The following is a 25,473-nucleotide window of genomic DNA, read 5'->3' as shown; positions in this document are numbered from 1 at the left end:
AAATATCGTTAAAATCAGCAGAATTTAATCATAGCCATCCTCCTAAGTATGTTCTTGAGAAAAAAAATCACACCCAGTTAAAAAAAGTTCTTTACACACATAAAAGAATTACTTCAACATGCTATTAATAATTAATTTTAATATAAATACCACTATTGATCAAAACATTTTTGGTATTTTTGTCTTTTTTTGAGAGAAAGGGTCTTGCTGTGTCACCAGGGCTGGAGTTCAGTGACATGATCATAGCTCATTGCAGCCTCAAACTTCTGGGCTTAAACTGCCATCCTATATCAGCCTCCTAAAGCACTGGGATTGTAGAAGTGAGCCACCGTGTCTGGCCCTGATCAAAACATTTTTGAAACTCTTCCGCTGTGGCCCCTTGGGGCATATTTGAATCTCTGTCTTTAAATAAATTGTTTTGGAGAAAAAACCCCTCATTTGGATATAAAACACATAAGGTGATGACCCTATTGGTGATGGCTACATGTTTGTTGAAGTTGGATGTGATCATTTTTTTAAAAAATGCAAAGTCATGGCACTAAGTCTTATTAATAGGAATAACTAGCTAAGTTCAGTAACTAGAAAAAAATGAAACATTTTTTGTCTTATGGACTAATTATAAAAGTAATTATTTAAAGATGTTCTAAAAATATTCTGAGCTGTGATAGCCCCATTAGAATTAGCATATTCTAAGAGTTATCACTTTGAAAGAAAATCCCTATTTAGCAGACCAAGTTCTGATTTTTTTTTTTTTTTTTTTTTTTCTAGTAGAAACAGGGTTTCACCATGTTAACCAGGCTGGTCTCAAACTCTTGACTTCAGGTGATCCACCCACCTCGGCCTCCCAGCGTGCTGGGATTACAGGCATGAGCCACCACACCCACCCCCAAGTTCTGTAATAGTTTTAAAGGTAAGTCTTACCTATTATAATCATGCTGCATGAAAAAAAAAATTCTCTAACAACCAAACAATTGTTATTATCACTCACTTGTTCACTTGTTATGAACTGAATGTTTTGTCCACCCCAGACTCATGTGTTCAAATCCTAATCCCCGATGTGATGGTGGTGATTAGGTTCCACCCTTACGAATGGGATTAGTGCTCTTATAAAAGAGATCCCACAGAACTTCCTTGTCCCTTTTCTGCCATATGAGACAGAGTGAGAAGACAGTTGTCTATGAACCAGGAAGCACTTACAGCTACCTGATTTTCAACAAATGCACCAAGAACATACATTGGGGAAAGGACAGTCTCTTCAACAAATGGTGCTGGGAAAACTGGACATCCACACGCAGAAGGATAAAACTAGACCTCTATCTCTCACCACATACAAAAATCATTTCAAAATAAAGTCTCAGGTGTAAGACTCAAAATGATAAAATTACTAGAAGAAAACATAGGGGAAATACTTCAGGACCCTGGTCTGGGCACGGAGTTTTTGGATAAGACCTCAAAAACACAGGCAACAAAAGCAAAAATAGGCAAATGGGATTACATCAAGCATATTTTCAAACTATGCAACTGACAAGGGGTTAACATCCAGAATATATAAGAAACTTAAAACAACTCAACAGCAAAAAACAAGTAATCCAATTTAAAAATGGGCAAAAGACCTAAAGAGACCTTTGTCAAAAGAAGACATACAAATGGACAACAGGCATATGAAAAAATGTTCAACATCACTAATCATTACAGAAATGCAAATCAAAACCACAATAAGATTTCATCTCACCCTAGTTAGGATGCCTATTATCAAACAGACAAAAAGTAACAAATGCTGGTATGGACGTGGAGAAAGAGAACTCATACACTATTGATAGGAATGTAAATTAGTACAGCCATTACAGAAAACAGTATGGAAGTTCCTTAAAAAATTAAAAATAGAACTACCATATGATTCAAAAAGCCCACTACTGGGCATATATCCAAAGGAAATGAAATCAGTATATTGAAGAGATACTTAAAAAATTAAAAATAGAACTACCATATGATCCAGCAATCCCACTACTGGGTATATACCCAAAGGAAATGAAATCAGTATGGTGAAGAGATATCTGCACTCCCATGTTTACTGCAGCACTATTCACAATAGCCAAAATACGGAATCAACCTAACTGTCCATCAACAGATGAACAGATAAAGAAAGTATGGTTGTATATATACACACAGTGGAATTCTATTCAGCCACAATGACATTCTGTCTTTGTGGCAACACAGATGGACCTGGAGGACATCATGTTAAATGAAATAAGCCAGGTACAGAAAGGCAAATATCATATGATCTCACTCATACGTGACATCTTAAACAGTTTATCTCATAGAAGTAGAGAGTAGAATAGTGGCTACCAGAAATTGGAGAGGGCAGGGGGAATGGGAGGTGGGGAGAAGTTGGTCACCAGGTACAAAGTTATAGTTGGATAGAAGAAGTAAGTTAAGGTGTTACAGGGCACAGTAGGGGGACTATAGTTAACATTGTATTGTATGTTTTAAAATAGCTAGACGAGAGGATTTTGAATGGTCTTACCACAAAGAAATGATAAATGAACAAGGCGATGAACACGCCAAATACACTGCTTTGATCCTTACACAATGTATACATGTATTGAAATATCCCACTGTATGCCATAAGTATGCATATTATAATGTGTCAATTAAAAATAAAATTAAAAAATAAAATAAAGTTTGAGAAAAAAGGAGCCTAAAATAGAAATGGATGAAAAATTCAAAATGAATAGGGAAAAAATGATAGATATGGAAGACAGTCAAGAAGAATTCAGCAGGCTTTAAATTGGTGTCTTTGAAGAAGAAATCCAAAATAATGGAGCAGAGAAAATATTTCAAGATATTTCAATAAAATTATTCAAAAATTAAAAGAAGACTAAATGTACATATTGAAAGGCCATAGTGTGGCCGGGTGCGGTGGCTCATTCCTGTAATCCCAGCGCTTTAGGAGGCTAAGGCAGATGGATCACGAGGTCAGGAGATCGAGACTATCCTGGCTAACACAATGAAACCCCATCTCTACTAAAAAAATACAAAAATTGACTGGGCATGGTGGCGGCACCTGTAGTCCCAGCTACTTGGGAGGCTGAGGCAGGACAATCACTTGAACCTGGGAAGTGGAGGTTGCAGTGAGCTGAGATCACGCCACTGCGCTCCAGCCTGGACGACAGAGCAAGACTCCATCTAAAAAAAAAAAAAAAAAAAATACAATGGCCATAGTGTGTGCCAGGAAAAATTGATACAGATCCACCTATAGAATAATCAATACCGAGTTGTTGGATTTAAAAGATAAAGATATTTGGGGCATTCAAACTAAAATCTCAGGTCAACTATATGAGGAAAACAATCAGTCTGGCCTCAAATTCTTGCACATCAACATTCCATTCCACGAGGCTCTGGAGCAACGTCTACACATACATTAAAAATATCACCTAAGTATATTACAGGTAGTCAATATAAATACATAGAAATGGAAACTAATTTAGAATATAAACCCACTCAGAGAACATAGTTCCCATAAACTCTTCTTGAAGGAATTACAAAAAGACAAACTTAAGCTAACAAAGAGATAAATAGAAAATTATGGCAAAAAAGACTGCTGGTGAATACGGACTATGTTTAACTGTGGGACGAAAACTAAACCAAATGTAGGCTATAGTCCTGAAAAGGTAGTGAAGTGGATCAGAGTATGCCATCCCAAAATATGCCATTTTGGCATAAGGATTATTTTGAGCCGAAGGCAACTGAAAAGTAGGAAACACAGAAAGAGCTCTCTGCCCTAACCCATCTGCCTAAAAACAAGACATACATTTCCCTTTGTGAAGGTCTTCCTCCTCTCCCCCTCTCAGATTAGGAGAAAAACAATTATTACCACTGGGGACAGAAAGTCAGCACCAAGGTGGTTCTGTACAAGCAAACCTTACTAAAATAACCTGTATCTTCTATCAGTTTCTCCCACCTTCCAACAATTTACTACCTTTAGCAACCCAAACACTTTTTCCTTTGTCATATCACTTCTCCACAAACTTCTTGTCCTTTGTTAAGTTGGTATATAAGCCCCAAATGCTAACTACCCCTTTGAGCCACTCATCACTGAGTTTTTCTACATGTATGTGCACTGCATGCATAAATAATCCTTTTTCCCCCTCCTGTTTATCAGTCATTTATCAGTTTAATTCATAGCCCCCAGGTACTGAACCTAAAGGGATTAAGAAAATTACTATTCTTCCCTCAACAAGCACAGTTCTAATAATTTAACAAGCAGGAGCTGGGAGAGGAAGGGGGAAAATGGTGTAAACACGCATATTGATTTTCTTCATAGTTTAGAGCTGAAGGATCAAAAGATAAAACTTGAAACATATCAATCAATTAACAGAGACCTAAGTATGTTTAAAAGTATTAAGATAAACACCAAGACATATAGTATAGTCCACTTCGCCAGACACTACCATTTCTCTTCCGCAGCTTTTTGACTTGGCGCGTGGCCACTTGAAATTAGGACTTTATTTCCCAGGCTCCATTGCAGATAGGTGGTTTGTGCAACTTTACAGAAGTTTCTTATAGGAAGGAACTTTCTTCTCTATCACTTTCTAACTATATTTTGGAATGTAGAAATAACAGGCAGAGCTCCAGGAGCTTTCTTGGAACATGAGATAATGTTAGACTGAAAGCCATTTATGATGCAGTAATATGATGGAAAAAGCCTGGGTCCCTGACATTGTTAGGTACCACATTAGGAACATGAGAGAGAAATAAATTTCTATTTTCTTTTAGCCATTTAAAGGTTGGTATGTGGTGGTTTTGTGAGAACTGCACCAAATTAATCATAATTAATATAAACAATAAGGGGACTACTTTAAAATGTCACCAAATACACAAAAGAAGACCTAATAAATCGAAAAGTATCATATCCTTAGAAAAGAAAAGACAACATTATAAAACTTCAATTTGCCTTAACGCGATCAAAATAAAGACACCAGCAGACAAGCCCACCTTAAAATTCAAATAGAAAAATAAGGAAGAGGTTGGGTGCTGGTGGCTCATACCTGTAATCCCAGCATTTCGGGAGGCCGAGGCAAGTGGATCACTTGAGGTCAGGAGTTCAAGACCAGCCTGGTCAACATAGTGAAACCCCATCTCTACTAAAAATACAAAATTAGCTGGGCGTGGTGGCAGGCACCAGTAGTCCCAGCTACTCGGGAGGCTGAGGCAGCAGAATTGCTTGAATCCAGGAGTTGGAGACTGCAGTGAGCCGAGATTGCACTACTGCACTCCAACCTGGGCAAGAGAGGGAGACTCTGTCTCAAGAAAAGAAAAGAGAAAAAAAAAAAAAAAAGAAGGAAAAATAATAGGAAATTCTGTAAAAAAACAAAACAAAACAAAACCCCTGAAGGATGTGTATGTGTGTGTGCACATGCATATGTACACATGTGCAAGCATGCACATGTATGTGTGTTTTGTTTGTTTGATTTTTGTCTTAAACTATAACAATTATGTTAATGTGGATTCTACAGCATGAATAGACAGATCAGTGGAACAGAATGAAAAGCCTAGAAATAGATTTATACAGGAATTTAGTAAATTATTAAAGCGGTATTTCAAATCAATAGAAAAGATAGATTATTCAACACACCCAGCTGTATAATAATCTGGAAAGACAACATATTTGGATTCCCATCCTACAGGTTAAATGAAAATATATTCTACATGAACCAAGTATTTTCAGAGTCCAGAGAAGTGAAAGAACTAAAGAAATATGAGTTAAAAATATTAAATAATCTCCTATGGACACAAAACCTGACTCCATCAACAATTTGTAAAGTTGACTATACAAAAATAAAAAAAGTTGTGGATGGGAAAAAATACTTTAAATATTAAAAAGACACAAACTGGTAAAAACATTCTTAAGTCATAACACAAAGGCTGATATTGTTAAAATATGAAGAATTCCTCTTCATTGATAACAAAAAGCCCATCAAGAAAAGCAAATATATATGGAGTAACAAGTATATATGACAATAAACATAAAAAAGAAGGTAAAACTCATTCATGATAAAGAAATGCAAAGCAGCACATTTTAACCTATCTGGTGAAGATAAAAACCTTTGGTAACACAGTGTTTGTAAATTAAGGAGGAAATAGGTGCTCTCAACATATTTATTGTAAGAATGTAAGTTAGTACAAGCTCCATCAGTATGATAATAGCTAAAAAATTAAAATTCAAATATATTTTAACCAGACAATTCCATGTATTTGTTCATGATTGAGATGTTATATATACAAAATGATTTACTATAGTATTGCTTGTAATAGCTAAATATTAGCAATATCCTCTATTTCCATCAATAAAAGAATGATTAAATAAGTATAACCATATGATGGAATACACTGTAACTATTAAAAGTAAAACTTTAAAAAGAGACAAAGAAAGGCATTATATAATAATAAGGGGATCAGCTCAGCAAGAGAATATACCAGTTGTAAATATATATGCACCCAATACCAGAGCACTCAGATAAATAAAGCAAATATTATTAAGTCTAAAGGGAGAAATACATCCTAATATAATAATAGTTAGGGACTTAAACCTCACTCTCAGCATTAGACAGATCATTTAGACAGAAAATCAACAAAAAACCATCAGGTTTAAACTACACCAAGACCAATGGACCAAAAATACATTCATGGAACATTTTACCCAACAGCTGGAAGTACACTTTTTTTTGTTTGTTTGTTTCTTTTTTGAGACAGTGTCTCACACTGTCCCCTAGGCTGGAGTGCAGTTGTGCAATCATGGCTCACTGCAGCCTCAACTTCGTGGGCTCAAGAGATCCTCCTACCTCAGCTTCCCAAGTGTCTAGGATTACAGGCATGTGCCACTATGCCTGGCTAATTTTTTTCACTTTTGTAGAGGTGGGGTCTCACCATGTTGCTCGGGCTGGTCTCAAACTCCTGAGCTTAAGCAATCCCTCTGCCTTGGCCTCCCAAAGTGTTAGGATTACAGGTGTGAGCTACCAGACCCAACCCCAAAACATATATTCTTTTAATCAGCACGTGGTACATTCTCTAGGATTGACCATATGTTAGGACATAAAACAAGTCTCAGGAACTTAAAATCAAAATTATATCAAGTATTTTATCTGACTACAATGGAATAACATTAGACATCATAACAAAAGGCACACTTGAAACTATGCAAATACATGAAAATTAAGCAACATATTCCTGAATGACCAATGGGTCAAGGAAAAAATTAAGAATGAAATTTTAATATTCCTTGAAATGAGTGAAAATAGAAATACAACCAACACCCATGCAACACAGCAAAAACAGGAGTAAGCGCCAAGTTTATAGCAATAAATGCCAACATCCATCAAAAAACTAGAAAGATTTCAAATAAGCAATCTAATGAAGCACATAAAGGGGAAAAAAAGCATAAAAAATGCTTGAAAAAAGCATGAAAGAAAAGCATGAACAAATCAAACCCCAAATTGGTAGAAGAAATAATAAAGATTAGAGCAGAAATAAACAAAATTGAGACTAAATACAAAAAATCAACAAAACAAAGGTTTTTTTTTTAAAAGACAAACAAAATTGACAAACCATTAGCTGGAGTAACTTAAAAACAGAGAGATAAGGCTCAAATAAGTAAAATCAGAAAATGAAAAAGGAGACATCACAATGGATAGCACAGAAATATGAAAGATCACTAGAGACTACTATGAATAACCATATGCCAATACATTAGAAAACCTGGGAAAACAGATAAAATCATGGACACATTCAATTTACCAAGATTGAACGAAGAAGAAATAGAAAATCTAAATAGACCAAAAACAGGTAACAAGATTAAATGAGTGCATAAAACATCTTCTAAAAAAATAATAATAAAATAAAGTCCAGGACCAAATGGTTTCACTGCTGAATTCCACTGAACCTTTAAAGAAGAATTAATACCAATTATTCTCAAACTATTCGGAAAAATTAAAGCAGAAGGAATTCTTCTTAACTCACTTTATGAGACCAGTATAACCCCAATACCAAAATAAGCACTCAATAAAACTACAGGCCAATATCCTTGATGAACATAGATGTAAAAATCCTCAATAAAATATGAATAAATCAAATCCAAAATCACATCAAAATCCCACTTGATAAGTCAAGTGGGATTTATCCCAGGAATGCAAGGATGTTTCGGCATACAAAAACCAATAAACATCATACATCACATCAACAGAATGAAGGATAAAAACTGTATGATTATCTCAACAGATGATAAAAGCTTTTCATAAAATTCAGTATTCCTTAATGATAAAAAAACTTAATAAATTAGGTATAGAAAGAAAGAATCTCAATGTAATAAAGGCATCTAACAAACCCACAGCTAACATATTCCTGAACTGGGAAAAGCTGGAAGCTTTTTTAGAACTGTAACAAGAAAAGGATGCCCACTATCACCACTCTTATTCAACATAGTACCGGACGTTCTGGCCAGAACAATTAGGCAAGAGAAAGAAAGAAAGGGTATCCAAATTGGAAAGAAGGAAATCAAATTGTCCCTGTCTGCAGCCAACATGATCTCATACATTGAAAAACCTACAGACTCTACCAAATAACTTTTAGAACTAATAAACAAATTCAGTAAAGTTGCAGAATACAAAATTAACATACAAAAATCAGTCGCATTTCTATACACGAACAACAAACTATTTGAAAAAGAAAACAAAAAAGGCAATGCCATTTACAATACCCAGGAATTCATTAACCAAGGAGATGAAAGACCTCTTCAAGGAAAACTACAAAACACTGATGAAAGAAACTGAAGAGGATACAAAGGGAAATGTACCCCATGCTCATGGATCAGAAGAATTACTACTGTTAAAATGACAATAGTGCTCAAAGCAATCTACAGATTCAATGCAACTCCTATCAAAATACCAATGACATTATTCACAGAAATAGGAAAAATATCCTAAAATTTGTAGGGAATCACGAAAGACCCCAAACAGCCAAAGCAATCCTGAGCAAAAAGAAAAAAACTGGAAGTATCACACAATCAGACCTTAAAATATATTACTAGGCCGTAGAAACCAAAACCACATGGTACTGGCAAAAAAAAAAAAAAAAAAAAACAGACACATAAACCTATGGAACAGAATTAAGAACTCAGAAATTAATCCATGTATCTAGAACCAACTGAGTTTTTACAAAGATGCCAAAAACACTCATTGGGAAAAGGACAGTCTCTTCAGTAATGGATGCTGGGAAAACTGGATATCCATATGCAGAAGAATGAGACTAGACTCCCACTGCTCACCTTGTATAAAAATCAGTGCAAAATGGATCAAAGACCTAAATGTAAGACCTGAAATGATAAAACTAGTAGAAAAAAACATAGGAGAAATGTTCAGGACATTGGTCTGGGAAAATACTTTATAAACAAGACCTCAAAAGCACAAGTAACAAAAGCAAAAATAAACATACGGAATCATACCAAACCAAAGACTTCTGCACAACAAAGGAAACAACAACAGTGAAAAGACAACCTACGAAACGGGAGAAAATATTTGCAAATTGCTCATCCAACAGGGGATTAATATCCAGAATATACAAGGAACTCAATAATCTCAACAGCAAAAAAAAAAAAAAAAAAAAAAATCCAATTAAAAATGGGCAAATAATCTGAACAGACATTTCTCAAAAGAATGCATACAAATGGTCAACAATAGATGAAAAAATGCTCAACATCACTAACCAAACCACAATGAGATATCATCTCACTCCAGCTAGAATGGCTACAATCAAAAAGACAAAAAAAAAAAAAAAAAAATGCTGGCAAGAACGCAGAGAAAGAGAACTCTAATGTTATTGGTGGGAATGTAAACTAGTACAACCACTATGTAGAACAGTATGGAGGATTTTCCAAAAACTACAAATAGAGCTACCGTATGATCCAGCAACCTCACTCCTGGGAATTTATCTAAAGGAAAAGAAATCATCCTATCAAAGAGACAACTGCACCCACATGTTTTATTGCAGCACTATTCACAATATTCAAAATATGAAATCAACCTAGGTGTCTAACAGATGAATGTATAAAAAATGTGGTATATATACACAATAGACTCTATAAAAAAGATTGAAATCCTGTCATTTGCAGCAACATGGATAGAACTGGAGGACATTATGTTAAGTGAAATAGCCAGGAACATAAAGTTAAGCACCGCATGTTCTATCTCATATGCGGAAGCTAAAAAAAGTTGATCTCATAGAGGTAAAATGTAGGACAGAGGATACTAGAGACTGGGAAAGGTAGGGGTGGGGGGGATATGGAGAGATTTGTTAAAGGAAACAAAATTACCACTAGATAGGAGGAATAAGTTCTAGTGTTCTACACCAGGAATCCCCAACCCCTAGGCGAAGGACTGGCACCTGTCCGTGGCCTGTCGGGAACCAGGTTGCACAGCAGGAGGTGAGAGGCTGGCAAGCGAGCATTACCGCCTGAGCTCCACCTCCTGTCAGATCAGCAGCGGCATTAGATTCTCCTATTATTGTGAACCCTATTATGAACTGCACATGTTAGGGATCTAGGTTGCGCACTCCTTATGAGAATCTAATGCCTGATGATCTGAGGTGGAACACTTTCACCCTGAAACCATCACCCCACCCCATCCGTGAAAAAACTGTCTTCCACAAAACCGGTCCCTGGTGCCAAAAAGGTTGGGGACCACTGTTCTACACTATTATAGCATGACCATAGTTAACAATGATATTTTAATATCATACAGTTTCATATAGCTAGAAGGAGGATATTGAATGTTACCAACACAAAGAAATGATAGATGTCTGAGATGACAGATATGCTAATTACCCTGATCTGATCCCTATATATGTATCAAAACATCACTATGTAGACAATGAATATGTACAATTATGTATCAATTAAAAATAAAGTTAGACAAAATCAATAACATAAAAATAAACAAATACGTAAAATTTACAAAAATTTTCTTAAAAAAAAAAGACTCTGACAATTAGTGTGCTGAGTCATTTTGTGGTTTCCTGCTTCTAAAAAAATTGGATAAGGAATAGAACAATATGCAGTAATTGACATCACCAATATATTATAAATTCCTTGATCTTCACTTTTGTGAACTTATACACATCAGAAAGTCAAAGACTTGATGATCAAAATGATCAACTAGATGAAAAACAAAGGGCTATAACTTCCCCTGAGTTGGAGAATAGTGTTCAAATGTCACATCCAGTATCAAAATGCAGAAGATATTTTAAAGTAGTACTCATGAAACAGTATAGCCAAACAATCCATTTAAAAAAATGGATCACCTGAAAGAAAAACATAGAGAAAAACCAAGTTTTTCTGCTGTGGGAGAATTATTCATTCTAACGTACTCTGTCTTCTACTGCTTTCTCCAGTTTAAGTTATACATTATTTGGTAATTGTAGCAACACTTTGCTTTCAATATTGTGAGAGGAACTCAGTTAAAAACAATGAAGGACTTGGACTCTGATTTCTAAAGTCTCCTCCAACTAACATACTATTTTCTTTTATTTTTAATTTTTTAAAAAAATTTCACAGGTGTTGAATCATTTTCTTTGTTCTGAGCTATCCTCATGGCATATCTCAAGAATATAATTCAACTCATGACACACACACAAACACACACGCAGACATATATGGAATCACATACAGATCAAGAGATACGTCTAATGAATGCTTACCTGATAACGTGTTGGCTGATTGAGAATGCTGTTAAAACTGTGTGATTCAAAAACTCTTGAGTTAGACTGAGTGAAGAGGTTTAACTAGGAAAAAATACAATTAACCTAGTAAATTAGAATACATTCATTTGGAATAAAAAATATAATCCATTTATTCTCCTTGATAACATTTCTGGAGTCAACATTCCCAAGAAACATTCTGTGGAAGTTGAGCTTTGTAAGTGATGTAATATATTCCCAAAGGTTAAAATTACTGTGAGTAATATGCTCACATTTATCAAAATGTTGGCACAATGTACTACTGTAATAGAACTATTTAATTGAAATTATATGTTAAAAATTGGCTCATAAGAAACATAATTTTTCCTGGGGACCTTGCATACTTTATCAAAATGTACTCAAGGCATCTAGAAGGCCAAGTTCCATAGAAGTTTGATCTGTTCCTGAGTCTAAGTTCCTCTCCTAGACTTGAATAGAAACACATTGCAGGTTCAGATGGCACCATTTGATATTTTGCAGCCCTAAAATATTAGCCAAAATAACCCATCTTCCAAAGTATCTTGGCCTTATACTGAGTCAGGTTCACAATTTTGGAGAGAATTGGGCTAAAGAATTTTGGTTTCCTTTTCTTTTCTCTCTTTTTCTTTTTAAGGTTTAGCTTTTGAGTGGGTAGGAACAGGAAACAAGAGGAACCCACAGGTACTACCTACTCTGCACGTATATCAGCAGGTCTTCTTATCTGTGGACAAGCTCTGCCACTGTAAGGTGTGATTCCAAGATGTGGCCCTCTAGCCGAAGAGATGATTCACCTCACCACCTAACTTCCCACCATTGTAACTCAGGAAGGTGTGGGATGCTAAGAGAGAAGGAAGTAGCGCTGATAGGAAAGGACCTTTCTTTGCTCTCTTACAATTGGGCCTGGCGAAAACCTTAGCTAACAAAAAGTTAATTCTCCAATCAACCACTGGAGGCCAGTATCTGATTGCTGACTGAGGTTAGCTGTCTAGGTTAGCAGGAAAGATTTCTCGAGGCTCCTTCCTCTCTTCTAAAAAAGAGAAATAGAAAAATATAATTTCTCCAAATTTCTGCTACATTCAATACATGAAGAGTATCTATGAATATGCGTAATATTAAAGAGATGTAAACGTCTGTATGCAAAATTTAAAAAATAAAATCAAAAATTTATTTATTTATTGTGGCAGTTTTTAACCAGATATGGGAAGAGTGGAAAGTCGAGGAGCAAGCCTCCTGAGAGATCAGTGTCCAACTTTCTATTTCCAGCATCTTCTCTGAGAAAGGCTATTCTTTCCTGTTAATGGTACCATACAGGCAGGAGAGAACAGCCTAAATGCAACGCTTCCTTCCCGTTCCTGTGAACAGGCTGTGTTTTCTTTACAGGGGTCTAGGTAGCCACAAGCCTACTGTGTGTGCTCCTCTCAACCTAACGTTTAGTATTTCCCCTTCTACATTATGATAATATCAGGAATGAAGTCAGTGAGACCTGTTGCCTAGAAAAAGAAAATTCAAGGTATGTTCTGTGAAGTGCAAGGGTTGTGAGCTCCCACATTTGAGAGACTTCTTTTTTGCAATAAAGTCTCAGTTAATAAATCCCCAGAAAAACAAAGACCCCTCAAAGCAAAGTCAATTTCAGTAGCAGCAGGAGCTGCCCAGGGTGACAACTAGAGCCCGACTCCTTTAAGAGACCAGTTACCTCACAGCTGAAGGTACAGCTTGCTGAGAGGAAGTGGGCCGTAACCAAGGGTGGACTCAGGTGCTGAGCATGAGGCATCCAGGTGCCGCAGAGAGAGCTAGGCATCTGATGCTAAAATACTTGAATTCTTCACCTACCCCACACTGGTCAGTTTATGTGACCTCGCATAAGCAAGTTATCTGAATAGCTTCAATCGTCTTATCTATAAAATGGGAATAATGATAATACCTACCTCACAGCGTTGCATGAGGTTCAAATGTACAGCAAAGTACTTTGTAAACTGTGAATGAGGAAGGGCACTGATATTTGTTGAGGCTGGAACTTTGTAGATCTCATATAATCCTCACAACAACTCTACAGAGTTAGACAATTGTCTACAATTGGTGGACAATTAAGGCTCAGAGTTGTGAAGTGATTTATCCATGTTCCTTGCTAATAAGCCACAAGTGCCACAATTCAAATCCAGGTCTAATGCCGAAGCTCTCTTCTTTGTGTTATACTGCTTCTCACTGCATACATGAGGTATTATTTTAAATTATGGGCTGTCACAACCAATTGCTGACTTGTAACCCAATAGCCTTAAGAGCCCATATCCAGGTCAAACAAAAAAAGATTTAAAAGGTCACTTTCTTAAAGAATGCAATTCTTGAAGATTCAAAACAATTTTAAAAAGCAATAAATCAAATTGCACTAATCTTAGCTTTTTCTCCCAGTTTCAACTGAGAAAAAATATCTACCTTCACTCAGGAAGGCAAATGCTTTATGGAGATAACATTGATATCTTGTGGGCTTTTAGGATGTTATAGCTACAGACCATTTGCACAATTTTAGAAAAAGTTATACTTCATAACTTTGTTCCTGTCTGCCTCATTCCTTATTATTTAGGTTCACTCACATCCATCTATCTATACCAATTCTATCTCTGAAAGTTAGTTCATGATAACAAAGTACCATCATGAAAATTATCTTCTTTGTTAAAATTAAACTATGACTCAACTGGGATAACTCAAGGGTTTCTTGCTTATTTATAAAATGAGTACTTATGATTATTTGAGGATGCTCTTGGGCCTGTATCTATTTTATGGCACTAATGGAAAAAAGATTATTTAGCCAAATAAAAAGTTTCTACAAAAAAGGAGAATATGGTGGTGGTGAACTATACATACACCAAGAGGAAGGCTGGAAGTTTAAACTGTGTAACTTCAGAATAACAGTTGAGAAGCACAGAACACACAAAAACAAAGTGTTTTCTAACAGTAACTTTTCTGGTTACTTTTAACAAGTTAAAGGCTTTTTTGTTTGTTTACAATCTGGCAGTTTATATGATGTTCTGATCAAAACAGGGCCTTGACTCAGTGACTTCTTGAAACATCATGAAAATATTTAGTATTAGTCTGTGAAAGACTGTGGACTAGACAGTTACTTTTGACATCTTCTAAGTTCACACATAAAAATTATTGAACAAACATCAAAAGACAAGAAAAAAAAGAGACAGAACATTTATTTTAAGGTCTTGGTAAGTTTTTGATACCTACCCTGGACTTTGAGTTACCCATTCCCATTTCTATATCCTTCTGAAGCCTTCTCCTTCTGCATTTGGGGAAGTTAATGATTCGCATGATGAAATAAACAAATGATTTTGGACTAGGAACTAGACTGAAGGGTGGAGGTAATGTTTTTCCATCATCAAAATAGGATAACCAAAGTTTTGAACGAGCAAACTTCCATTCTACATCGCTGTCATCCTGTGTCACAAAACAGAAAAAACCTAATTTTAAAAGCTAAATATTCTAGTAACTGATGCTAATAGGTTTTTTACAATAAATCTAAGTTATGTTTTTGACATAGGTAACTTATACACATTTATCTACATATATTCTATAGACCTACATAATATTCTCATTTTTCAAATAAAAGATTCTCATTCTCTTTCATATGTCTCTACCTGTACCCACTGAAATTTAACCAGAACTTCCTGTCTACCATCCAAAAACAAGGCAAAAAGACAAGAAAAATAGAGTGCCAAGGAAGGATAAAAAGATTAATTCCTCCCTCTGTCCCCCACCCAGTCAATTCTGCATGTTTGACAATAGTTGCCTATTTCCCATCCTCCTTCCTCACCTATACCTATCCAAGCCAGGTTGTAGACACAGCATTATTATATTTCAAGGGCAAGGGGAAAAAATGATTCTCAGATGAATTGCTTTTTGGTATTTCTGTGTTTACCATATGTCCCCAAATGTCACATAAGCCCCTGAGTAGCCTGATCCTGTCTTACATTTCCTTTCATTCTCTGTGCTGCCCACAGTGATGGAGATAACCACCCTAACTGATAGGAGAAATGAAGGGAAGGGGGTTCGTACTAGGAGGAAGCTGCCTCTCTCAGTTCACACAGCCTAGAAGGCCATTAGGACCAAAACTTCTACTTTGAGGACACTATATATTATGAGTTTCTAAAACATACATAGAGATTTGGTGGAGTTAACAAACCACAAAGCACTAAAAAGACACTGAACACTAAAGTGAAGGACATAAGAAAACATATATACAACAGTGAAGAGAGGTACCAAACCCAGCCCAATCCAAAACCAAGAATCAAGAGATTTCTAGAATACTCAAAATTTTGACTGGATAAAGAACACCATTAGTGTTTGCCAAACATCTGGTCATTCTACCAGGTAGAATGGTGGGCTGGCTAATTGAAAAGAGAGTAATTTCCTTAGGGCCAATACTTTTTCTAGCCACTTATTTCAAAACTTCTGAAGTATACCCTGAGAGAAGGCAGAGCAGCAATAAATTCATGGGGAACCCTGCTGTGCACCTAGAAGACACCAGAATGTGGATAGCTATCTATCCAGGTAGAAAACACAGGGAAAGGCCCAGGCTCTGTGTGGATATAAGCCTCTTTGTTACATGAGCTGGAGCTCAGCCATAGGGTACAGAAGCAGATGTATACTATCAGAATAGGATGACAAGGATAGACACTATGGATAGAAAACAGATTTACCTCAATTTCTTGATATGAGCTATTAATCATAGCAATTAGCATGTTGAGTAAAACGACCACCATAGTTACGTTGTATATTCCATAAAGAACGTATCCAATATTTTCTATGAATTTGTGATCATATTTGAGCACAACAGAAGTCACTTCAGACAACCCAAATATTGACCAAAATAAAGTCTTGAAACTTTCTTCTACACTGTTGAAAAAATAAGGTAAAAAGTAAGTAAGTTAACAGTTTTCAATATCTAAGAGTGAAAAGTAAAAAACAAGTTAGGGTCTAATTACTGTACAGGTGTAAAATGCCACCATAATATACTCCAAGAGTATAACCACTCTGTTATGACATTTCATAGAAAAATTATTCTCTCAGGTTTTCAGGAACTGGTGATTAAATGGTGCCAATGCCTAGCTTTTCTGAAGTTATCATCAAGTGAAAATTCTCTGAACTCCACAGGAGAAAGCTGAAGTGAAGTCACAATAACCACTCCTTTCTCCTACAAAAAGGGGAATTTGCTGTTTGATTTTGTATGTGATTTAGAAATTTAAATCAGGTTTTCTGTAGTAGAACAGGGTTGGGATTAAAATTATATAACCAATTTTTTAAAAGTATGTAAAAACATATTCCTTGCAGCATCATTTGCAGTAGGGAAGAATGAAAGTAATCTAAATACTCATCAATAGGGGACAGGCTAAATAATTCTGGTATATCCATATGATGGAATGCTATGCAGCCACTGTGGGAAAATGAGACAGATCGAGCTTTGTGTGTTTATATAAAATTATATCAAAGATATACTAAATGAAAAAATAAGATATAGCAAGTGTGAAATATTCTATCATTTAAATAAAAAAGAAAGGCATACAAATACTTATATTCTTTTTTATATAAAAAAAATCTCTGAAAGTATTCAAAAGTAACCATTGCCTCTGGGAACTAAGGAGAAGTAAGAGACTGTGCCAAGGGTAGGGAGAAGGACAGGCATTTCCCTGTAGACGCCTCTCTATTTAAATTTTTTATCACAGGAATATATTACCTACCTAGAAATACTTAACTGGAAATGAAGAGGAGGCAACAGAATGAAAGACTCCTGTTCTTTTCCCTTAATTTATATAATGTACTTCCTGATTCTTCTACCACAACAAATAGCACTTAGACCCTCACCAGACTAATTACCTACATTTGTCCCTTAATTAAATGATATTTGGCAACATGTATTTGGGTGGTTTTGTCACAGAACCAAATTGTAATCACTGGTGAACTAAATTAATAATAATTAAATTAAAGATTTACACACATAAAATTCCATTACACCTTCAAAAGTAAGTCTTTTTCTTTCTCAGAGAAAGATTTGTGAAAAAGTACGTTTTAAGTTTGTTATAACACATCCTAAATAACAACGAATTTTATAGATTTGTAGGTTTTAGTACTAGTTTATTCATTCACTCATAAAACAAATATTAACAGAGCATCTATTATGTTCTAGAAATTTTGCTACACCCTGAGGATGGAGGGCTGAATAGAACTCTATTCCTGTATAGTTACTCTCTATTACGAAACATTTGGCTGTGTGATGTTATGGCATAGATGCTGACAGGAGAGTAAGAAAAACCATAACCTTTTTGTTCCTGCCATTTATTTGACTGTGTCACAAAATTCTCCTGCACCTTCCTCTTGCTCCTTTGCAAACCTTGCTGCCCCTCGCTTCTCTTCAAATCTATATGGAGTGCATGTGTGGGAAGAGGGGGATAGTAAAAAAGGAAAGGACACTGGCAGTTCTGAGCTCCTACTGTGGGCAAGAGGCTTTATATAACTCACCTTACATAATTGTCACAACGACCTTATTTAAACTTTATTGTGCTTATTTTAAAAATAAGGAAACTGACACTGAGAAATGTTCAGGAATTTAACCAAAAGCCACAGCTAGAAAACAGCAGAGACTGCATTCAAATCCAGGTCTGCATGATTTTCAGCCTGTGTCCTTTCTATTACATTGTATGGTCACATCCCTAGAAAAAACACTGAAGAAAATAGAATGTATAAAATGAGTTACCATAGAGTTAAAAGGAAAATAGGGGCAGGGGTCACACTGTGTGCAAGATCTCTTTGTCATTTCCCTGCTGGGTTCAAAACAGGTTTTTTTCTTCATTACAATAAAGCGAGTTTCAAATCTCTTTCACCTCCAAGACCTGTTCTATATTAACTATTAAAAAATTCATTTTAGAACAATTGAGATGTCTACAAGGGCTTGATATTCTACTGTGGTCTATAGAGTACTTACTGAGTGTATAGTTTGTTTCCAGTAGTGGCATTATTGGGAACAAAGGGAGAGCAGGAAGGGTTTATGACCTCCCCACCTGGAAGAACTGCAGTACACAGCAGGGGCCCTATGTCCATGGCAACCAAACACCTCCGGGTGAGAACAGATCTCACAATCTGGGTGTCTCCATGCTGAAGGAACTTAAAGGGAAAATGACTAAGGAAACTTGATCAAGGAAGACTTCATGGAAGAGGTGAGTCTCCAGTGCAGAAACCAGTATGGCCAAAGGAAGAAACTGGTATTACCATGATAGTGGGCTATAAAATGTTTAGCTATAATTTCCTCTTACTCGACTCCCTGTACTGATCAATGAATATATTAAAATAAAAGCTGATGCTTCCTTTTTGAAAGAAGAGTATTGGCTATAAAATGATGAAACTAATTTTAATGTTATACATAATGCAAGAGACACCCAGTATTATAAATCTGTTATCCTGTTTTCTTAATATAGCCAGTTTTGTCTAGGGTTTTTCCAAATTCTGACCCATTCTGTGGTCAAACTCTCACTAAGCTCAGAGATGAGCCTTCAGAGCAATGTAATCACACACAAGCACTAACTGTTTTTGATGGATTATTTTCTGTGCTTAAAAACATCTTTATTACAATCAGAGAAATTTTTCCTTTGCTTTCTGTAGATTGGTTAGAATTTCTCTTTCCTTTATAAAAAGATGTTTTACTTACGTGGTAAAAGCAGCATTTACTTTAGCCCCAAGGTAGTAAGAATAAAGTATGAACATGCCAATCATAAAGGCAAAAAACACCATAATAAAGAGGACCATGAACTTGAATATGTCCTTTACAGTCCTTCCAAGAGAGATCTGCAGGGGGCCAAAGCTCTCATTTGCAGGGAGGATGTACGCAATCCGAGAGAAGCTGAGCACAACAGCTATGGCATAAAGGCCTTCAGATATAATCTGAGGGTCAGAAGGGAGCCATTTATCTCTAGCTAGAAAAAAAGAGAGAAAGAGATTAAAAATGGAGCTTTCTATTCATTGTCAACTATGCAAAGCAAATACCTTAAATAGGATCTATCTTGTAGGTAGGTGGTTACCATCTCAGTTGAAACTACTCTAGATTTAATTAACTGTCCAGGGATTATTTTCATCTTCAACCAGAAATGTAAACTCTATATTACTTTCAATGGAGGGTACACTATTATAAAGATACTAAGCTGACTTCACATTGAGCAGAAACAGAATAAAATACAAAACATGAAGAGGTTAAAACACTTCGTTAGACACAGACTGTTTCCAGGATGACAAAACAATTGACTTGACTGATTTGTCCCTTCAGTTATTAAATTTACTGACCAGTTATTTTGTCATCCTATTGGCACAGCTGGAGTGTAACTTCTTTCCCATATTTTGTGGGAAAATTAGTTCATCCAATAGTTTATGCAAATAAAATATTTCGAGGAGTGAGAATGTCACTGAATCACAATGGTGCTGACAATATGATATCTCAGCAATATAACTTGTCCCTGAAAAATGTAAAATGCCACTGAAGTAAAAGAATTTTGGATACAGATTCAGAATGAGGACCCCTAAAAACCCTTTCAAGGTCACTTATTAAGTCTGCAGCAGACCTGTCAGGTCAATGAAATATTATGTGGTTAATTTTGTACAAACTGAGTCACTCCCAAAAGAATGGATGTATTGCAGACATCTGCAATAACAACAAAACTTAACATTTATTGATCAGTTCAGCCACTGTGGAAAGCACTTTGAAGATTTCTCAAAGAACTTAAAATAGAACTACCATTCAACCCAGCAATTCCATTAGTGGGTATATATCCAAAATAAAACATATTGTTTTACCAAAAGACATATGCACTTGCATCTTCATTGCAACACTATTCACAATAGCTAAGATACGGAATCAACCTAGGTGCTCATCAACAGTGGATTGGATAAAGAAAATGTGGTACATATACTTCATGGAATACTATGCAACTACAAAAAAGAATAAAAATCATGTCCTTTGCAGCAACATGAATGCAGCTGGAGGCCATTATCCTAAGTGAATTAATGCAGGAATAGAAAACCAAATACTGCAGGTTTTCACTTATAAGTGGAAGCTAAACAGTGGGTATTCATGGACATAAACATAGCAGCAATGAAACTGGAAACTACTAGAGGGAGGAGGAAAGGGCTGAAAAACACCTATTAGGTATATGCTCAGTACCCGGGTAATGAGGCCATTCCTAGCCCCAAACCTCAGAATCATGCAATATACTCAGGTAACAAACCTGCACATGTACCCTCTGAATATAAAATAAAAGTTTAAAAAATTAACATTTCTTGACTATTTAATATGTGTCAAACACTGCTTTCAATGATCCTATGGATTTGATATTATTATCCTCTTTTAGAGATGCAGAAACCAGACTTAGGTTTAACTTTAGGTTAAAAACTTGATCAAAACAATACATATAGAAGATAGCGAAGCCTGAATCCATCCCTTCCAGACAACAGCCACTAAATATACATGAATAAATTTAAATAAATAGGTTATGAAATAGTCAAGATATATAAAATGCAATCTAAAATTAATTCTTTAATTACAAATGGTGATCATTTGCTCATTTGAACAAGTCTCCTTAGTATATAAAAATCTTTGCTTGCTGAAAATAACAGAGGTGCTTAATTACATCTTACATTTTGGAGCGGAAGCCCAGCCTTCAATAACGTTTACATGCTACTTGTACTCATCACAATGTGCCCTAATTACACCCAAAAAAATTATTCTTCACAACCAGATCACAGTTAAACTCTGTGCCTGAGTTCCCCTACCTGTAAGATGAAGATTAGACAGCACTTTCTAAAGTCTTTTCCAGATTTCAGATTTTACAACTATATACAAATTTGCTAGCTGTGGCTCCTCAATTTGGCCTCAAGAGAAGGGAAGCTAACATTACTTACCATTGGTTTGTACGGGGCAAGGAAGGCATCAATGTTCTTTCACACTGGGTGTCAGCTGAGGTCTCACTGCTCTTCATAATATAGAGATATTGGACATGAACCCCATTCCATGACATGTGAGCAGGACAACATCCTCCCCCAACATTTCTGCTGGTTCTCCAGAGCTTACATTCTCGTGGTCACTTTAGGACCTACTTCCTGCCTCTGCTGAATTACTGTTCACTTTGCCTGTAGAGCAGTTTGGCAACTTTTATTATCTATCTCCTGCTCTCAGGGACTTATCTTTCACATCAAGCAGTTTATCAAACTATTTTTTCCCTAATTAAGACAGTCTCCCAATAGTAATTATTTTATAGGCTTAAAGGTAATTTTCTTCCACCTTGTAACATTGTCTTTTTATAGCTATGAAAACTGAGGCACAGTGAAGCAAGTTGACTTGAACAAGTTTACACAGTAAAGGGGGTCAGAGCCTTGAAATGAATCCAGTTTTGTAGGTTCCAAAGTTCATGATTTCTCCACTGTCCATAAATATTCAATACACCTCTTATACTAAACATACTCTAATTGGCATTTCCTTCCAAAATGTGGTTCCAATACCTTTCCTGAAACATAAGGAGACCCTGAAGCTAATAACTTACCGTAAGTGAAATACTGTATCTCTGGTGGGAGTGTCACTTCACTGAGGTCGCTCTCTTGGACATAACTGTCCACATACTGTTGTGCCTTTGTTGCCTGAAGGAAAGCTAGGAATCTGGCTGTGAAAGCAGCAATGAAGATGGAGAGCATCCCAAAGTCCAGCACATTCCACAACTGCAAAATGTATTCCCTAGGTCCTTCCAGCCAGAGCTCTTTACACTCAGACCACATCATTCCTGTCACAACAAATACAGAAGGTGCAGGTCAGATTTTACAGGCTAGACCGAGAAGCCATTACTGTGTCCACCACCAGGCCACAGGTATCTCTAAAATACCCTACACATCAAGCACAGTACTAGGCATCACAAAGCATTGACTGACTGACTGTATGGTCACTAAGGCTCTGTGCGGAGTTAAATGGAAGAAGCTCCTGCTAAGAAAATAATTCACCCCACAACACTAGAATTTGGAGAAGCAGTCTACATGTGGCACCAGAAACGTCTCTATTGATGTAGAGGAGGTAGTGGAGCGGGGTGAGGAGAAGGAAGAAGGAAAGAAAATAAGCAAGGAAGGTTCTTCAAGTTGTCCTATAAGACTTTTGGGGAAGAAAATATGTTCTATATAATCACAACGGTTAGTTATCAAACTGTAGTGATTATTGGAGAAATAAGTCCCCAAGATTTTTAACAAGAAGAACGGTTTACCAATAATACTCATATCACACTCTTATCCCCTCTTCTCATTTCCATGTCATGCTAAAAAGTGAGCAACATTATTTGAAAAAGACGAAACCCTTAAGTGAGAGGCCCTAGGACATTCTGAAGAAACTGAAAGCAGAAAATGCCATTCTGGGACAAGAGGACAAAACAGTACAACTTAACAACTTAACAAATTGTCCTGACTACATAAAGGGAAAATATTGTAGAATTTTTAAAAAGTTAATGGCTTAAAAGAAAATGTATAAAATAATTACTTGACCTAGGCTGAGGCCACAGGAGTGAATGGGAGGAAGAACTAACCTACTAACTCAGAAAATGAGAAGACATCAAGACTCACACTGGATGACACAGATACAAAAATGACTTCGGATTAATCAGAAATAAACAACCTGGTTCCAATCTCCATTTCTTAGCAGAGGGCACAACAAATTCTTTTCCTCACATAACTTCAAATTCTTATTTTAACACAGCTATTCAAAATGGGTTATTGTAAGATGAAATAGGTTGGCACAAAAGTAACTGAAGTTTTTGTCATTTTAAAAATAGTAAAAGCCACAGTTACTTTTGCACTCAACCTAATAACAAACATTCTGAAAATGAAAACTCTCCTAAAACCTCTGGAACTAAACAACAAAGAAAGTATTTGTCATCAGTTGATAGTCATTGGGTTATTTCACAAGTATTTCAATTAAATAATTGATCACAGTGAGTCACATTTTAAAACTTACATCTTGTTCAATAATTGAAATTAGATTTCTGAAACACGGTATATTTGTAATTAGGGTCGTGTTATACATAAAAAATTTTATTTAGTGTTAGGGGACACCTTTTAGCATTACCTAGCTAGAAAATTAATTGATTATTTTGCTATTTAGCTTATCTTGCAATAGTGATGTTGTCACCATATAAGACATAATAACATTTTTTTCAATAGAAAATGGCAATTATTTCTATAATTACTTTTTGGTAGAATAAATAAAAGGCTTACCAAGAACCCAGACCATAATTAGCATTTCAGTCCATGTAAACTGGGTGGTTTTCACCCTGAAGATCTGTTTGGGATAGTCAATAACCGTGATATTGGGCAGCGTGGTGATGCCTTCGAACCTGTCTGAGGCATTGAACACAAGCAGGCCCAGGAAGATGATGAAAGAAGCTGCGTGTGCTACAAACTTCATAAAAGGGCTTCGCAGAATTTTCCCCAGCTGCAACAAAACAAAGAGGAAAAGTTTGCTTCAGAAAATCTGGCTTTCACTTGTGGAGATTACAATATATGATTAAAAAAAAAATTGATGAAAGGAGAACACTCATAATTCTGCTTCTGTTTCCAAAAAGCTCTACATTATGAAAAATATTCTTTTAAAGGGGGATGCTTCCTTCAAAAATAATTTAATAAGTCTTCAAAATTCATTGTTTCTAAATGTCCAATTTGTCTTACGGTAGACTGAATTCATAGATGCACTTCTGGAAATCACAGGGCCTATACCGGTTCTTGCTTTTATTTTTACACAAAAGAATATGCAAAGTCCAGATTTTTAGGGTCTAGAAAAAGAAACTTCAACTTTGTATTGTGTAATTCTTTATTGCTTTGTAACTGAGATGTTATGAGGTTCTCATAGACTCATATAAGACATTAAAAACCCTTTGAAGATTAAAAAAATTACTACTACAGAAGTAAATTTTAGTTCTCATTTCTAAATATTCCAAAATCAAGTTATACCTGGTATGCTATTAAAAAAAGGCAGAAAATATTAGAACTAAGATGAATATTGCATCTGTTACTGCCTTAATAAGAAGAGGGAGATACACAATAATTAAAACCTCTAAGTAGGTTAACTTAATTGAAAGTAATCTCTGAGTTGGATAATCATGTAAATGGTACAAAAGGACTTCCAAAGTTCAGTTTATAATTATTTTAAGGTGACTCCTTTAAAATCCCCTATGATATAATGTCCTTAAAAGTCCCATGTTCCTGTGAAAATGAAAAACAATTCCTCCTGTCCCAAGGGCCTCCATAGTCTAAGAATTAGGTACATTTGGTAGATTCATCAAGTATGTTCTTTTCTACACTCTCAGACCCTGCTTTTTAACTCCGTCTGTGACCTTATAAAGTACTGAGGTTCACATTTAAAGGACTGTAACTCCGAACAAATGTTTTTGTAGGTCTAGAACCTTAATGTGATGTCAATAAATGATGAAAGAGATGGCAGGTATTTTTGGGATTGAACATGAATGCACACAAAAGTCACATTTTCCATGTTAGACACAGAAAAATAAACAACACATTTACATATCACTTTGTTACACAGCTGCAAAAAGGGCACGTTTGGGGGTAGCTTATCCATAGCACATAGAAATTTCTTGGGAATTATCAAGCCTGTTTCTCCTAAAGGTCAATCTCTTAGAACTTTAAATA

General features: G+C 35.8%; 1 protein-coding gene across 9 annotated transcripts in view; it reads right to left on the bottom strand.

Annotated features, from left to right (window-relative positions):
* TRPC3 (transient receptor potential cation channel subfamily C member 3) overlaps positions 1-25,473 on the bottom strand; it is a 74,975-nt gene that overhangs the window by 11,116 nt on the left and 38,386 nt on the right. For 3 of the 9 annotated variants that reach the window (XM_017959026.2, XM_009207511.3, XM_009207514.4), the window contains exons 5-11: positions 24,046-24,262; positions 22,341-22,574; positions 19,463-19,727; positions 16,464-16,659; positions 14,992-15,201; positions 13,689-13,736; positions 11,746-11,829 (exon numbers count right to left, since the gene is read on the bottom strand). In XM_017959026.2, coding sequence (XP_017814515.2) covers positions 11,746-11,829; positions 13,689-13,736; positions 14,992-15,201; positions 16,464-16,659; positions 19,463-19,727; positions 22,341-22,574; positions 24,046-24,262 — 1,254 coding nt within the window. The other 6 variants (XM_003899149.4, XM_009207512.3, XM_009207513.3 and 3 more) reach the window with 4 other exon arrangements.

This window comes from Papio anubis, chromosome 3 (assembly GCF_008728515.1).
Source record: "Papio anubis isolate 15944 chromosome 3, Panubis1.0, whole genome shotgun sequence".
NCBI classification, from domain to species: domain Eukaryota; kingdom Metazoa; phylum Chordata; class Mammalia; order Primates; family Cercopithecidae; genus Papio; species Papio anubis.
The sequence above is the reverse complement of the archived record's forward strand: the minus strand, read 5'-3'. Positions and strand labels throughout refer to the sequence as shown.